This window comes from Lupinus angustifolius, chromosome LG09, assembly GCF_001865875.1.
Source record: "Lupinus angustifolius cultivar Tanjil chromosome LG09, LupAngTanjil_v1.0, whole genome shotgun sequence".
Classification (NCBI taxonomy): Eukaryota; Viridiplantae; Streptophyta; class Magnoliopsida; order Fabales; family Fabaceae; genus Lupinus; species Lupinus angustifolius.
Genome location: NC_032017.1, coordinates 9,337,111 through 9,354,736, shown reverse-complemented (window position 1 = coordinate 9,354,736; position 17,626 = coordinate 9,337,111). Strand labels below are relative to the sequence as shown.

The 17,626-nt window shown below is 34.1% G+C and overlaps 2 protein-coding genes across 6 annotated transcripts in view; both read right to left on the bottom strand.

Moving 5' to 3' along the window:
• Positions 1-17,626, bottom strand: part of LOC109356740 (putative FBD-associated F-box protein At5g22720) — a 26,516-nt gene extending 8,890 nt beyond the window's left edge. The window contains exons 1-4 of one of the 3 annotated variants that reach the window (XM_019600238.1): positions 17,468-17,626; positions 15,627-16,838; positions 15,276-15,455; positions 13,423-13,598 (exon numbers count right to left, since the gene is read on the bottom strand). In XM_019600238.1, coding sequence (XP_019455783.1) covers positions 15,279-15,455; positions 15,627-16,727 — 1,278 coding nt within the window. In that variant the 5' untranslated portion in view covers positions 16,728-16,838; positions 17,468-17,626 and the 3' untranslated portion in view covers positions 13,423-13,598; positions 15,276-15,278. Of the gene's footprint in view, positions 1-13,422; positions 13,599-13,936; positions 14,149-15,259; positions 15,456-15,626; positions 16,839-17,467 lie in introns of those variants that run through there. The other 2 variants (XM_019600241.1, XM_019600240.1) reach the window with 2 other exon arrangements.
• On the bottom strand, positions 4,574-11,044 carry LOC109356741 (putative hydrolase C777.06c). Of its 3 annotated transcripts, XM_019600242.1 has the most exons (13): positions 10,888-11,044; positions 10,481-10,483; positions 9,795-9,922; positions 9,578-9,690; positions 8,825-8,866; positions 8,238-8,293; positions 8,030-8,106; positions 6,553-6,672; positions 6,052-6,128; positions 5,878-5,941; positions 5,713-5,763; positions 5,587-5,635; positions 4,574-5,023 (listed from the first exon to the last, which is right to left on the bottom strand). In XM_019600242.1, the coding sequence occupies exons 1-13, from the start codon at positions 11,027-11,029 to the stop codon at positions 4,905-4,907; spliced, it is 1,041 nt and encodes a 346-aa protein (XP_019455787.1). In that variant the 5' UTR covers positions 11,030-11,044; the 3' UTR covers positions 4,574-4,904. The 3 variants fall into 3 exon arrangements, with proteins under 3 accessions (XP_019455787.1, XP_019455789.1, XP_019455788.1); XM_019600244.1 differs by lacking the exon at positions 10,481-10,483 and having other exon boundaries at positions 4,576-5,023; positions 10,900-11,044; XM_019600243.1 differs by lacking the exon at positions 10,481-10,483 and having other exon boundaries at positions 4,578-5,023.

Sequence of the window (17,626 nt, the reverse complement as noted above, 5' to 3'; positions counted from 1 at the left end):
TTCTTCTTCTTCACTTTGATTCTAAAAAAACTCTAAGGTAAGCATTCATTCTTTTTCGTTCTTTATCTCTTAGAATCTAACCGTTAATTATTTACGAGATTTTAGTATGGTGTTTATACGCATGTTACGAACATTTTCAACCATGGAATTTAGAAAATCGTGAATTTAGAAAATCGTTATTTTGAAACCATAATATTTGGTTGTTCATGGGGTTTTTTTAGTGTTTAAGTATATGCATGTTGTTGATTTTGATGAAAGAGGATGAATATGAAATCAAAGGATGTTTTGATTTAAAATGTCATTTTGAGTATGAGATCAATTCTTGGAAAGAAGGTGTTGAAATGACCATGAACACGATGGGAATCATGAAAGAGACTTCCAAGGAAAAAGAATGGTTCAAGAATATGAATCTTGGAACGGATAGATGAAAGTCTCACATGTCTTAAAATAGATTACATGATGTCTTTACCTTAAAGTTAGCCAGTAAAAGATTTAACTCGTAAATCACTAATTGGTTTTTGTGTTTAATTTCAAGGCATTTGAAGTCGGACAAACTACCAATTCACTTAAAGGAGATCAATCACTCTACAACCCAAGGTGAGGGAGAATACATTATGATATAGTGGTGTCTGAATATGACACTCGGATCTCCCAACTACCTCAAAAGTTGGGAGTTATATTTGTTTTTCTTTTTAGAAACTCGTACTTAACCAAATGATTGTGTGCCTAGATTAAGTACGCATGATTTCTTAAGTTGTATGCCCTAGGATAGATTAAAATATTAAGAATTGTGGTAGTTATCCATGAAGGAACACCACTCGAGAAACTAAAACACGTAGGGATCGGAAACAATGTAAATTTTCGATCTGGTGGCCCAAAAGGGCGAGGAAGTAGTTCTGGCAACTAGACTCCCCTCGCTTGGGTGAGGGCCAGGTAGTGTGTTTTTCCTGTTCTGGGAGGTTTTGGCGCCTAGGCGACAGTCACTCGCCCGGGCGAGGACCAGACATGGATTTCGACCAATTTTTAATGGATTTGTCGCTTGAGCGACAGTTCCTCGCTTGGGCAAGAGCCAGGCAGAGAATTAAGTTTGTTTTGATGAGTTCGTCACTTGAGCGACAATCTCTCGCTTGAGCGAGAGACATACAATAATTTTGACTGTTTTTGATTGTTTGATTGCTTACGCAATAGTCATAGCTTAGGTGTGAAGTGTATACCATGGCTCAGATGATTGTGTCTGGTTCCCAAATTGATTCGCATAGTTTGAGATATAATATCATTCATCATCTGCATTTATGTATGCGAAATATATTGTGTATATTATGTGTGTCTATCTGGATGTGATATTTTGTGTAATTCAACGCCGTCAATGAATAATATTCATTAGATATCTTACTCCCTTTTCTTTCTCCTTATCTTCGGTTCGCATTCTCGTTCAGGTGGACCGTGCCGCGAGGATTTGGAGCTACCGACTCTTGATGTTCCAGGAGGGGACATGAAGTAGTGATGGACACCGATACACCTACACAGGCCCTTATGCCTTAGAGCTGGAGATGGTTTGTGATGGCTCTACGATGCGCTTCCCCTTACATAATGCGGACTTGGATGCTTCTTTCACTTTACCTACTCGTAGACTAGCACCTGCTGCACCATCCATTCAGTCTGTAATTCCTCACGGACCCACTACTGTAGAGCCAACTATTAGGAGACGGAGTTGGGACGATGCGCTCAATTTCTTACCGGGGAGGAGAGCTGCTCAATAGGCGATGTCCGATCTTCAAGCAGATGCAAAGCGGGAAGTGGGTTGCAGGGTTCGTCCAATGACCCGGAAGAGGAGATGGAGGCCGAAGAAAAGGAACTGGAAGCCGAAGAGGAGGATTGTATGGAGTTAGTTTGTATAAAAGACTTCATTGAGGTAGTAGACCTCTCCTCTGATTCTGAGACGGAGGAGGACCCCAACGAGTGTCCTAGCGCACCCGCTAACATTGGAGCTAGTCACTAGCAATCATTTCCATTTCTATTTTGCTTTTGAAGAGGGTATCCGTGTATAATACTTTTAATATGCTGAATAAATCAGTTTACTTTATATATTTTCAGTTTAGATAAGATTTGATTCTGCTTTGTTTTCATACAAACATTTTCAGTTATTTTCGAGAAAGAATTACTCCACATGGTTTTTGGTTACCATTAGGTAACAATTGTTGATTTTTCCGTAATTTAGGTTACTTAACGTGATATCCCGAAAAAAAATTGAATATAAGGAAAATATGTTCATATTATATTAGTCAAATTTGTTTTTACCCATTTTTAGGCATTGCTATTGGAGTAATTTTTGGGACGTTAGTACTTGAGCTCAATCATATTAAGACACTTATAAATAATTCTAATTCTACATTAACTTAGTTAACACTATTAAGTCACATCTAATCTTTATATTTCTGAATCTCTTCTATGTTGCTTCACATTCCTCTTTTTTTATTCAATTCACATTGTTATTATATCTAGCCTAATAATAACAAACTTTCATAGGAACTTGTTCCCCTTTCTTTGGGTCAAAACTTCTCAGTTTTCACTCTTTCTGAGCTAAACATGATATTTTTTATCTGAACTTTATTTCTAGATTTTAGGATTTCATTTCCATAAAAGGTCTTATTTCTATTTCTGGGGTTGTGAGAATAGGTGCAGATTTTCATCAGATAAGTAAGTAAGCATAAACACTCAAGAATTACACAATAGACTTTTTTGTTGGTTTTGTTTTTTATGAACTTTTCATATAAAAAACTTTTCTTGGCATTTCCAATTTGTGTTGTTGAGTTGTGAAAATAATAATGGGAAATGTACTCTTGAAGTCTTAATAAAAAACAATGTGCACAATTTTTTATAAAAAGTCTAATAATAACATAAATTTCGAGGACAAAAATTATCAACTTAAATAACAGGAAACAAGATAAATCTTATACATCTACAAACTCAATTACAAATGAGTTATCCAAACAAGATAATGTGAATTAAATAAAGAAAGAGAAATGTGAAGCAACACAGAAGAGAGATTCCGAGGCATATGAGTTAGATAAGAGTATTAATTGAGTTAATATGAGTTGATTTTTTTTTACAGTTATTCTAATATGATTGGGGTACCAATATCACTAGTACATGTAGCTAACTTTAATCATTGCAACAATTACTAGAAAGTAATCTCCAAAAACCAAAGGATAACATCATAACTTAAAAAGATGGTTTTAACTAATAAGGTATTAGTTTAGTTGTATAAGACTTTCTTAGATCACCAACTAGAGTAAAATGTCAAGAGTTAGATTTTTGATAGTATTTTTATTAAAAAAACAGCTACACATTCTAAAAAAATTAATTCATTACTCATTGAATGAGATAATATCCTAAATTACACCCAAAAAAACTTTAAATGGTCTTTATGAAATTATTGATATAGTTAATTTTACACTATCAAGTATCAACTACATTAAAAAAAAAATAGTAAATTACATTTACATCCCCTAAATTTTGATGAAATTATATAAATTATCCCTCCATTTTTTACACATACAAAAAACCCCTAAATTATATACATTATTACACTCATTATCCATGCATAAGAAATAAGTGTGATCTTTTAAACAAAAATAGTAATAAGTATAATTAAGTTAAACAAAATATAAATTGTTGTCGAAACAAGTCCAAATATTATATGAGTCAATACATTTTCATTATTTTGTGTTTTCTTACAATATATTATAAGAGTGATTTAAACAATATCTATTTAAAATTATTGTTTTGTACAAAAAGTAAAGAAAATGTATTCACTGGTATACTATTTGAATTTATCTCCATAATATATCATATTTTGTTTAACTTAATTACAATTATCATCATTTTTTATTTAAAATGACATTTATTTCTCATACAGGATAGTTAATATAATATATGTATATAAAATAGAGGTTTTTTGTATAGGTAAAAAGTAAAAAAATGATTTATATAACTTCATTAAAACTAAAGTAACCCTAGGTAATTTACTCTAACAACAACTATTAAACGTTCCCAAAAAAAAAACTACTAACTCTTTCATTGCGTGTAAAAATCTGAACTGATATATGCTTTGAATAGAAAAGAGGGAATAAATCCACCCTCCTAACCCCCAAATTCTTTCACTTCCAAATTGGGGTAGATCCAACGGAATGCCCTAAAAAGTAATAAAAGTACCATCTACCCTTGTAAGCCATGGACACATTAAAGGATGAAAATATTAATAAAAAAATATTTAATATATATATACTGATGGTGCAACTGCTTTTTCCTCTATCAACATATCATTCATCACTTATATATTAGTCATTATTAACTGTCAGATAAAAATAATCTAAATCAATGTAAAAATCTTTACACAGATGATACACATATATTAAACTCTAAAAAATTGACAATATTTGACTTTAAAGTTAATTTCATTTCATCCACTTTCACTTGAACAAGGAAAAGATAGTTCACATCCTTTTACTACTTAAAAAATCCATAACCCTTCACACTCAATTTCTCAAATATAGTATTAATATTTCTTGGTAGAATAGATACTGCAAGCTGCATAATGAACTTGATTTGTTGTCAAAGAACTTTTTTTTAGCCACAAGTATCCTCCACATGAGACAATCATGTTGTTCAGAGTCTGGAACATTCACAATATAATGTGGCTAACTCTCCTAGCATGAGTTTTCTCCACATGCAAGACTTGAACTCGTACTTTTGCTTAAGGGAAAACAAACATGTATCACTTGAATCAATCACCCGTTTGTTATCAGTTAAAGAACTTGTAATCACATTCATTTAAATGTTTATTTAATAAAATTAGTTTTCTATGAGGAAAGAATGATATTTTTGTAAAAGCTGTATACAATCTAGAGTTTGATTGGTACACGAAGCCCATCATAACTCAGCTGTACATCAAGGCCCTCAGACTCCATTAGTGTTGAAAGATAGTTATTCACTTCTTCATGATCCATCAAATGCATCATACCTTCAAATTGCCAATAAGGAGAAATCAAAACTTAATTTTATGAAACATTTTACTAAAAATGGTGATACCTTAGTGCACAAGGCTCCCACTTAGTGGGGGGTCTGGAGAGGGTAGATGTACGTAACCTTACTCTCTGCAAGCGGAGAAGCTATTTCTAGAATTTGATACCTTACTGTTGCAGTAAACGCACCCTCTTTATGAAACATTTTGCTATTGATGGAAGAAGAACTTAAACTCTAGACACACATATATGTATATATGTGAGAGTTATTCTGGTTGGAACATTTTGTTGTGAGAAATGAGAATAATGAATCTTAACGATACAATCATAATGGATAACAAAGATTAAAAGTTATTTAATAGTTGCATAGTCACTTAAAAAGTTACACGCATTTATTTTTTAATTTTGACCATTCAAATATGTGTGCATGTGTGAGCTTAGAGTGATTCATCATGATTCCTAAATGTGAACAATGAAGTGAAGTTTTGTGTTGCATCAAGAAAAACAAGGCAGAAAACTAGAGGAAGCTTTATGCTAAAAAGGAGGTGTAAGCTAAACTCACCAGTGAAAAGTGTCCTCTTGGGTCGAATTTTTCGCACTTCCTCTAAGGCCTGAAATGGAAGATCAGAATAAACTTCATTTGTCCAAGAAAAGTTTAACAAATGTCAAAGATAGTAATATTAATTACCCTCGGAAGTCCAAAATGTGTTGCGGTAGAGCGATCCGGCCTCAAAGCATCCTGTAGAATCACACCTTATGAGCGAAAGAGAAATTGTACATCATACTTTTAGTTTTTTCGTGAAAAAATGAAGCATGTTTGTGGCATGATAGAAAGATGGAAAGGTTGAATCACCATGATTAGAATTTCACAGTCCATCAAAAGTGGATAAGTTTCTTCAGGAATATCACTAACATCACTGCAAAATTAGACACAAGATCAGCTCTTACATATACTTCAGTAAAAGCTACAATGAATTATAATAGAATCAGACTCTTTTTACACTACTAATTAAGTTAGAAACATTACCTAATGTAACATATATTACCAAATCGAAAACCAAGAGACCGATAACCTTTGCCATGCCACACTGGTAAGGGGGTCAGCTGAAGAACAATAATAACAAAAGAAAATGAGATTGTTAAGGTTTCATCTCAAAACCAATTGTCAATGAGATGAGTAACCCAACAGATATTTAAACCATTCTCGAGACAACGAGATTACTTCTGAACAAGCCCACTTCACAGAAGTCAGTCTGACCAGGCAAAGGGTTACTTTGACCCATAATTAAAAGGCATTTTTTGGTCCATGACCATGACAACTGGAGAGAGGTTGGGCTATGGCTTTGATACCATGTTAAAGTTCCATCTCAAAACCAATTGGCAATGGGAGGAGTAGCTCAACAAATATTTAAACCATTCCCGAGACAGTAAGGCAGGCGATGCCCAACAAAGATAATAGATTTAGTGAACAGAAAAAAGTAATTAAAGCACCCAATTCAAACTTTAAATACTGTTTAATAGTATTGACCTTCAATCCATGCACAACAAATGGTTCTTCAGATATGATATTGAATTGCAACTCTGACACTGCAGCACCAGGTATGATAACACTTGTATCTACTAAATAATAATGGGTCTTCGTCATCACCTGCATATTTCAGTAATGAATACATTGATAAAATCACAAGGAAACATATCTCGATAGTTACTCGTTCAAGTAAAAATGGTGAACGGGTCAGGTGATCATTAAAAGGGGAAGCTACAAAGCTTTTAATTCTCTCTTTCCCTCCAGAATAAAGCTATGACTGATATCAAGAGGAATTTCACATTCGCAGCACAGATGACGAGAAGTAAACTTCAAGAAATCGAGCTGAGAAGAATGAGGTTCAAAAGTTTGCATAAAGAATTCATTATTTTTCCTACTGCAGTGATCTAAATAATGGCAATGATCTTAAAAGTGCAGTAGATTCTCAAGAGACAATAATGACTAGAATGCAGAATGGGCAGCTTCCTTCTCGGGTACGATTTCAGAATATCACATAGTGAAAAAATTGTTGCATCATGATATTAGAAAAGACGTCACCTACGGAGACACTTGACAGGATGATCCAAAACAAAAATTTCTGTCCTTCAGACTATACCAGAAGAAAAAGATTTCATTTGCTAAGAAAAAGATTTCTGAAAACAGAAAGCTATTTTAGGTCTCAGTACAAATGCTTTTTTCTGTAAGTTAGCAAAGGTGTGCATAAAAAAATCCACCTATTTTATCCTTCTCAAATTTTAACCAAAATACCTCCTATTTACTATTTAATTTTTTTCACTTTCAATTCAAAATTAGTTTATGTGGTGTTAATTAGGAAGAAAATGCAGAGATTCATTAGCATTAAGTAGAATGTACAACAACAACCAAGCCTTTATCCCACTAGGTGGGCCAACCAACTATATGAATAGAACGACGCTATAAATGCTCTATCATAAATCATGTTCATTGACAAAGCATTAATCTCTAAGGGTTCATTTGCGAGTTGGGTTTTCGAAAGAAAGAGAAGGTTTCAGAGCCATCTCACAAGTGTATTTCATGGCTTTGAAGCCTTCCATTTCTCTTCCTTCCCTTCCAAAACTTAACTTGAAAATGGACCCTAAGTTTTTCTTAATCATTTCACCTATGGTTTTTCTTGGTGGCATTGAGTAGAATATAACTAAATAAAATTATATTCCTTCCTTGGGAAGTCCTGGCCAAAACATCAAACATTTACCAGTACCTCTCAGAATAGGTTAGTGTTTAGCCAGGCTCTCTTTGTTCAAATTTGCAACATAAACCATCAAAGTATGATGATTTCTCATGATTTCAGCAAAGTATGATTTGATTTTTTTAATATGGACAGTAGATATAGGAGGCCTTTCCACCCTTAAGCATTTACTAAAACTGAGGCATACACATAAAGATAGCAAGTGGAAAGTAAAATTGACAATTTTGATTTTAGAAGAGAAGCACTGGAGAGAACCTCGAAGTCACGCTTGGCTACGTATATTGGAATATTAGGCTGAACATTATTTGTCCAATCTCTAAGATCATCGAGACCTGGTGAGAAGATATGAGCAGAGTTAAATCAATAGGACCAGTAAGACTTATTATTATTTCAAACAAGCATTATACTTGTTATATTGATCTTATTCATCCAAAGAATATTATAAAGTATTAATGTCAGAGACCTCCAATTGCATCAGCATGTGAATGAGTAATAATAACCGCGTCAAGTGTTCTTATCCTGACAGAAATACAACTAGTTACAGAGAGACAAAAAACAAAGAAGAAAAAATACAAGAATACTTGTAAGAACATTGTCTATTTCATAAAGCATTAAAAACAACAATGAAATGCTACTAATACTATGTGGGGAAAAGATGTACAAGTCAAGTCTTCTAAGACACATTCCAAATATTTGCTAATTCTTCTTTATTTCGCATGAGTAAGGATACTTGGCCGGACTCACACAAACACAGTAACATCCTCCTCACATAATCCCACGCAAGCCACTGGACAACAACCAGGTCCACTGTAACCTTTTATGAATGGTCCAAATTGTGTAGATTCCATTATACTACCATAGTTTGTGCAAGTATCTTTTCCCAATCTGCATATATCATTCAAATGTTCTATAACACCTAGTTCCCTACCCTTTTTATTAATCGTGTAACATTTCTTTTACCGTATAATGAATTAGAAAATATGGAAAAACAAAGAAGCCAACTCAAATGACATCGTAAAAGACAGCTAAATATTGAACAGGTGAACTAACCCAAATGCAGGAAACCACCGGAGAGCGCTTTGATAGAAAAATCTGCAACCAGTAAAAAATGGTCATCAGCACCCAAATGCAGCAAGCACATATCGTATATATGTATGCCTTGAAACCAAACTTATGGCCGAGAATCTCATCTCATAGTTATCAAAACTTCGGTATATCCATGGTTTAAGCATTACTATTTCAAAGTCAAATGCAGCTTATATGAAATCATGACTAGACAACTCAGACTTAACATGCACACATGCAAGACTATCTTCAAAAGAGATAACAGAAATTCACACCCACAATCCTACAATGACCCAATCACCAAGATGCATACCATACTTATCCATATACATGCTACCAATTCAGTACTTCAATTCATTGAAGGATTTTCTTAGACATAAACTGTGATATACAGTGAAATTTCTTCAATTGTTGATGTATCCATTTTTGGCTTCTTCAATATGTAAAGATTATACTAGAAAGTGGTAACACATACAGCTACAGACTTGACCGAGTACGAGTTGAAGGCATAACATCCTGCTGTGCTCAGTAACTTAATAAATCATCTATAGTGTGTACTTCATTTGTTCACCATGTTCCATAAGAGTTTTGAAAAGTTCAAAAAAAGAAAATAAACTCTCATTTCTATAGCGGGACAAACTTAAAACGATCAAAAAATTCGACTAACATCAAAACGAAACGAAAAAAGTTCATCCTAATATAACATAATTGCAACACAAATGGAAATTTAAAACGTACTTTCCGGCATCAATAAGAATATTGTGTGATCCTGTGGAGGTTGGATGACGAATGAGGATGCTTGTGTTAAGTCTCCTATTCTTGTTACCCGGTTCAGCAGCTTTTGAACAGATCTGCAACATCCATAAAACCAAACTTCCCTCAACATACATTTTCAACAAACTCAAACCATTCAATTGCATACTCCAATCACTTTACTCGCGGAATTAGTACGTACCAGACATTTTTTAAGAGGATTGGTCAAACAGCTAACTCGGGGAACCCCTTCACTGGTTCCAGTCCCTATAAATATAACTTCTGCTTGATCAGCAGGCAATTCTAGCCCAACATTTCCATTGGCAGAAGCTGTGGTGAATTGGAAAATCAACACGAATTTAATCAAATTCCAAAATTAAAGCAACAGTAACCAAACATTTTTATATAAGATGAGATCCACTACATGGATCAAAGGACCCATCATGTCATATAAGTCTATAACTCCTACCAAATTCAAAAGTTCTGCATATTGATAAATCATTTAAAGCTAAATGTTTGTTTGTAGTTATGGCTATATTTTTTTCCTAACAATTGGAATACCCTCCATCTGATTTACTCTACTTATTGAGGCCGCTACAAATATTTTCTACACATGCCCAAACCATCAAAGACAATACTCAATCGTCTTTTCTACTCTAGGTGTTATCATAACCTTCCCATTAATGCATTCGTTTCTAATTGTTTAGAGTGTCCATCTCATAGTTACATAATTCTCTCATTTACCCTACCTACAACCTACACTGACCATATCACGAGTTCAAATCCTGTCTCTCTGCCTGCAAAGGTTAGACAACATACATATACTCTCCCCAGGCCCCAGTAGCCTTGTGTACTGGACAACCCTTTTTTTTTTCTCACCCTAGTTACAAGCTACTGAAATTCACCCTATCACCTACCAGATACCGGATTCGTCATAAAGAAAGTCATATAAATATAATGTAAAAGTGATGAACTGCCTACCCAAATGTAGCATAGGACATTTGTGTATTTTCAACAATAATGAGACCAATAATTTCGACATGTTCCAATCCAAGGCATAGGGTAGATTCAAATATAAAAAGTGTAAGCATTTTAATTAAGCATGATAGAAAGAGAAAAACAAAATATCCATAGGCGGTGTATGAGTTTTAATCATCATTTTAAAAGAGTAATACAAACGAATAATAGACTGTATATAAGTCTTTATATATAAATCTCTATGCAGACAATAACAGTAGATAGATATTACAGTCTAATAGAAAAGTAAAAGAATAGAAGTGATAGGAGTTAGTTACATGAACGGAAACGAGAGTGGATGGGAGAAAGTGTAAAGGTGGAGAATGAGATTGAAGGGTTAGAGCAACGCCATGAAAATGGAGAACGGTGTGGAAACAAATGGATGAGAGATGAAGAAACACGAATGGAAGCGACAACCATTGATAACGAGGGATTCACAAAGGAAATAAACAAATACCAACAATATTATCATTATGCAGTTTTTATACAAATTCATGTATTTTTAAATGTTTCAAATGGAAGAAATATATTATTATATGAAATTTTATATTTTTTAGTATTTGGATGAAGAAGGGGAACCAATGTTATATATTGAGATTAAAGTCCTTGTTATAGGTGGCACCAATTAGAATCACAGAGCTTATAATATTTTGGTAGTCGCTCACTACTCTTAGAAAGTATGTACACCTAACAAATTCTCTTATATTTATTGACATTTATTTAATTACTTGTGACAAACACTATACAACAATTGCTTCTATTGCACCAAAAATTAGTATTAGAGTCAATTGGTAAATGAATATTAACCCAAACATCATATTCATGGTCGAGAGGTTCAATGGAGCTAATAACTATGGGTCATGGCAAAGGAGAGTGGATGACGTGTTGTCTGGACAATTTCTATATAAGGCACTACACAATGATAAAGTAGATAATTTGAAGAAAAAGGAAACATGGCGGGATCGTGGGGGTACCACAACCGTATTGGATCTAGAAATCCATTTTTTGGATTGGGACTCACATGAAGCATCAAACACTCAAGCAATTGCTAACCATGTCTCTCTTGTTGGCGGAGAGGGTCATCTCATATGAGAAGAGAAATACTAAATCTTTATGGTGTTGTTGCGGTGTCATGTAAAAGGATATTAATTGCTAGTTGGTCCACAAGAGCACTTGGGCATTGGCTGGGTTCGATGTACGACGTAACACATGCATTCTTTAGAGATGCAGAATGTGAAAATACATTGGCTTGAATGTAAGGGTGTCGAATAAACATTAATTAACATTAGTGCAAAGTGTATGTTGTGTGTATACTCTTTAAGGTGGAGTATGATAGTTCTTTTGAACTATGATTATCGGAATAGACAATGCGTGTATCAGTTGAGACTTTCCAATGAAGCTTTAAGGGTTAGTTGGGCTTAGTATTAAAGAGGGAGGTTGTTGGTTAACTTTGGTGTAAAGGTTCCATAATATCGAAACACTTCCTAATAATAGAGAGTTAGACAACATGTTCCATGGACAGTGATACAAAAAGTTGCACTACAAGCTTGGGAGTTGGGCTCTCAGTAGCATCACCAATGATACTTGACAAAGGCTTACTCCAAATTGGAGAATGCATGATATGTGGAGGAAGTCTCGTGAGGATAGAGGAGCAGAATATTCGTTAATATGAAGATTCTTGAGTAGATTTCAATCAAGGTGATGATTGTTGGGAAGCTTAAAAAATATTACTGCATGAAGACCAGACATTGTCTAGTTTTGAAATGAATGAAAGAAACTAATGTTATATATTGAATTCAAGTTCTTTATTATAACTTACATCAATTGTAATCACCATATTTGTCTTGGACTCATAAGTGTTTTAGAACTTATAATAATTATTTTCTAATAATATTTTGGTAACTATTCAATGCTACGAGGGAAATAAACACAATTTGAGATGGCAAAACGGGCCGCCCAACCCATTTAGCCCGCACCCGCAAAAATTTAAGCGGGCGCAGGCATGCTCGCATTAGTTAACGGACAAAATTCAATGCCCTGCCCATTTTAAAACGGGTTAACGGGCAGCCCACATGCATTGTTAAATAATTAAAAAAAATAAAAAATTCATATAATAAATGAAATTAAATTAAATAAAGTAGTTGAAGATAAAAAATTAATAATTTTTTTGATATTTTATATGACGTTCGACAAATTACATTAGATTACAATTTTTTTTAGGGATTAAAAATCACATTACATCATTACTAATCTAAAATTTTCTTACTTTTTTCTTTAAATTATGTTTATGGGCCGCCCGCATGCCCAACAGGAATGTCCGCAAACTTGGCGGACCAAACGGGCCGGATGAAACAGACAAATGGACAAAAAATTTATGCCCTACCCGCAAAAAAATACGGACTATGCGGGCACACCGACGGGCAATGCCCGTTTTACCATCTCTAAACGCAATATGCAAACCTTGTTAAAAAAAATCCTGTTGAATACCACTGCATTATGGGCTCTTTCTCCAATTAGGGTTTTGAAATTTGAGAGTCACTCAAATGAGGAGGAGGATTGAAGTTTAGGGGTATGAGGTGAGAGAAGTTAATTTACAAGAACACTTGTTTCATTAAAACTTGTTACAACACAAGATTAAGGGTATTTTTATCCAAATCTTTTGGTACACAATGCTAACATATATCTAACTAATATTGGGAGTAGAATAGATCTTTACTCAAAATAAATAAATAATGATCCATGTATTCAGCCACTTTTTCTTCTTTTTTCAGCTCATAAAATGAGAATCAAGATAAGACTTTGTGAAAGAAGTCTTCAAATTTCTATTTCATTGTATATCATGGCGTCAAAAATATACAAGTATACCCCAATCCTCTCCCATTCAAAACATATCAATTACTAATCATTGTTTACTTTATAAATATCCAAGTATTGGGTTAACTTCCACTTCAGCATCAACAAACCTCCTGTGCAAATTGTCCTTCAAAATCTAAAGAACAAAATAAAAAATATTACTAATTTAAATCATGTAATGTAATTTAGAAAGATCTTTAAATTGAAATCTATAATCAAACTCCAAAAAAATCAACTAAAGGAATTATTATCAAGAGAAAAAAAATGTATAAACTGATAGTATATGAATTCTATACACAGTTATTGTATCATCTACATTTATATTTAATCATCGTCGGCTTTTCAAAAAAAGTAATCCAATTGAATGCTGGATGATGTACTAACTATGTATGAATCTTTACAATTACAATGCATAGATATTACACTTCATTATCAATGACCTCATTGATACAAGTCAACCAAAAAATATATATCCATTATGTCCCCGTGATGTAGCTCGGTTGGTAGAGCTACCGGACATAAAGTGTGAGTACCTGGGTTCAAACTCTTACAGTTGCACAATTTCCCCCTCCTCTCTCCATCAAAAACATTGTCTATCACAAAATATGTATACCTACTATAGTCCACTAACTAATAAAAATTGAGCATAACCATTACTGCAATGAATCATAATATAGCCCCAAGCACTGCATAAGAGCAATGAACAAAGGTTTAGTGATATGTAAAATTTGGCTTAAACCTACAGTTATAAGAGTTCATTATCCATTAGCTAAGGAGTTTTATTGCAGTTAGCCACACAACACTACATTACTAGTTAGTAGTTACTACTGTAAGGCTCCGAAATAATAACAACAACCAAGTCTTTAGTTCATTAGGTGAGGTTGACTACATGGATTAAACGACGCCATAATACTCTATCAAAAGTCACGTTCGTTGAAAAAACATTAATCTCTAAATTAATGCTCCTAAACATTCACCAAAATCAATAACATGATAAAATTCCCTCGTCGCAGCATTCTGGCGCATCGCAATCAAGATGCTGCTCACAGGGATGGGGTTATGCTTCTTCCCTTTGTTTGCGAGAGTAACGACCCAACAGTCAAGGATTTGATAGAAGTTAAGTTCTGTCTTTCTTTTCTTATCTGGTTTGGTTAAAACCATAAACTGCATTGTTTTTTTCTAAAATAAAATAACTTCACCATTCCAAAAGTAATAAAGATGAGATGAACAACATGTGTGCATTGGTTGGTGTAAAAAAAGACTTAGAGCTCAATGTTTTGTCAATGAACATGATTTATGATAGAGCATTATGGCATCGTTCGATCCATATAGCTGACCCACCTAGTAGGATAGAGGCTTGGTTGTTATTCTTATTGTTGTTGTTGTATGGTTCAGTTTCAGTTTGGTTTATAGCACCCAAAGAGTTGCATCTTCTCATTCTCTACCAGATTGAGAAAAAACTAGGAAACATGATGCATATAGCGAGCATTTTAAATGATTCATCGAACTTTATGAACATGAGAAGAGGAAAAAATAAAAAAATTAGTAAATCAAAACAAAAATTAAAGGCGATGAATATTTGTCTTTGTCTCAAAGTCCAAACTCTTCAGTGACAAAAGAACTATATGAGCAAGTAAATGCAAGACTTGTAGAACACGGAAATAGTCAATGGAATTGAGTATTATCCATTATATACTAATTACAAACTATACCCAATCATTGAAATATAATTAGCATAAGAAATAAGTTCGAATAACCAATTATAATAAAGGGGAGGATATCTAATTATAAAAAGACAGGGATTTGTGATTACCTTCTAAATAGTCACAACCTCAAAGTCTGCATGCTGAGAGCAATTGCGGAAGTAGGCAGCAATATGGTCAAGGTTATTGATGAAGATTTTATATGTCGATCCAACTCCAAAATTCAATAATTTCAATTTACTAAAAGACAAAGATTCGGGTTTTAACGAGACTGCAGTCCCACAGGTAACCTGAAAATGAAAAGTTCAAAAGAATAGAAATATGTTAGAGAAACCAAACTATATTCGACTAAAGTATTCAAAAACATAAACCTATACTCTCAGAGAAATATGTCATGCACAATTCACATAAACCTATACTCATGTGCAGATACGGATAAAACAACACAAATTTCTCTATACCGCAACGGTGCAGAAGGATAGTTTAACTGCTTCAGAATTGCGATGTCCCCGTAACATGTTGACCAAGCCATGTAACGTGTCCCGCCTCTTCTTATGAGGAGACTTTTCCAACTGATCATGTAGTTCATGAATATCAATGGTCAAGCCATCCATGGAAGGAAGAGTAAACTCAAGGAAGGAACAACGTGTAGAATATAAGTAGCTGAAATTTGTAAGCTGTGGTGAAGCAACTACAATCTTGCATTTGAAGCGGTTGCACATTAGACTCAAGTTCTTGAGTTGGGGAGCAGATATCACGAAATCCTTCGGGTTCAGATCAGACTGAAAGGACATTTCGCTTAAGTGCAAAGTCTTCAAATTGACGCAATTGCCAAAAGGATCTAGAGAGTCAATCCCGGTATAACACATACTGAAGCTGTTTAAGTGCAAAGTTGTCAATGTCGTAAAACCAAAAAGTTCCGCTAAACTTGCAAATGGATTTGAAAAGTTAGCTGCAGCCGGATGCATTGAGAAACGTTCCAAATGCAATGTTTCCAATGATTTGCAACCAAAAGGGAAGGATACATTTGTAGGATGGCAATCTTTGAACTCGAGCATTTTCAAGGATTGACAAGCAAATAAAGCCAAAGGGATTTCAACGGGTGGACTACCACAAGTTTTTGCCCGAAGATTGATTCTGATTTCTTCAACACCATGTGATGCTGCATATTCAATAACCTTATTCAATAGATATTGATCTGTTGCATAATCTACCCCAAAGCGAGAGTAAATAAGAACTTTGACCTGGGATGAATCGCGATGGGATAGGACCCACAGCACAAATTTCTTGAATTCAACCAGCCGAGCGAATGATTTGCTGCTAAAGTTCAGGCAGGTAACTGAAGCCCAAAGATGCCTCCACCTTTTTGATAAAACAGAAGTTCGAATTGCATCCTTTGTTTCCACAAAGGACAAAATGTGATGTATAAGGCAATCTGGTAAATCACCAAGTCTATCTTGGTAATCTGCAGATTTACAATAATCAACATTTTCTGGAGCCAAATTTATTTTTTTCATCTTCTTCACGACTAGACCAGATTCCCTAAACTCAACCTTAGTCATCCCGCTTCACAGCACTTAACTAAGCTGTCGATCACATCCCCGTCAAATTTTCACTCTCGAAATTCGAAATAATCCCGTGATTATAAGCAGCAGTAGTCCTCTATGTTGAATCTGGCAAAGCATGAAAATGGAAAATAATATGAAAAAACAGATCAGTATATTAGGATAAGAAATGTTTTCCTATCCATATCTAAGAACCACAATTATCCCTTGAAAAATAAGGACCACGGTTTTGAATAGTGGTTACAGTAGCGGTTTTGAAAACTCCGAAAATCCTGATGTTTCAGACAATTACGGCTAAATGTGAACGATGTGGTCATGTGGCCACCATTGTGATCCCAATATGATTTCGGCCACTCTCAAAACCTCAACATATCAGTACGCGGACCCAGATTTAAAACCGTGCTAGGGACAACAACTACAAGCTGGCACCCTCATTGACTAATTAGTATCTCCTTTTACACATGTTCCAAAATCTCACCTTTACCAAAATTTCCAAATCCTAAGAACAAACAAAATCCTAAGACAATAAAAAAACATGCTAAACTTATATAAAAACCAAACCCCATTAATAAAATTCCTAAGAAAAACAATTTCAGATGATGGGTAATAATCAAGTACACAACTTTACCATTCCATGGTTGAAAAAATCACAAAAAGAACACACCCTAACATATTAGGAATTAAAAAAATGGGAAATAATAATAATGGGAAATTGAAAAAAGATATGAATTTTTCACCTAATTGAGTTATATGTTAGATGATGATCACGTTGATGATGACTACAAGCGTTGAAAATCTTGAAAGAGGAAGATACAGAGTCTCAGACCAAGTTCTTCTTAGTCAATAGTTTAATGTCTCATTTTTCATATCATAGTGTTTCTTTCTCTCTCTTAATA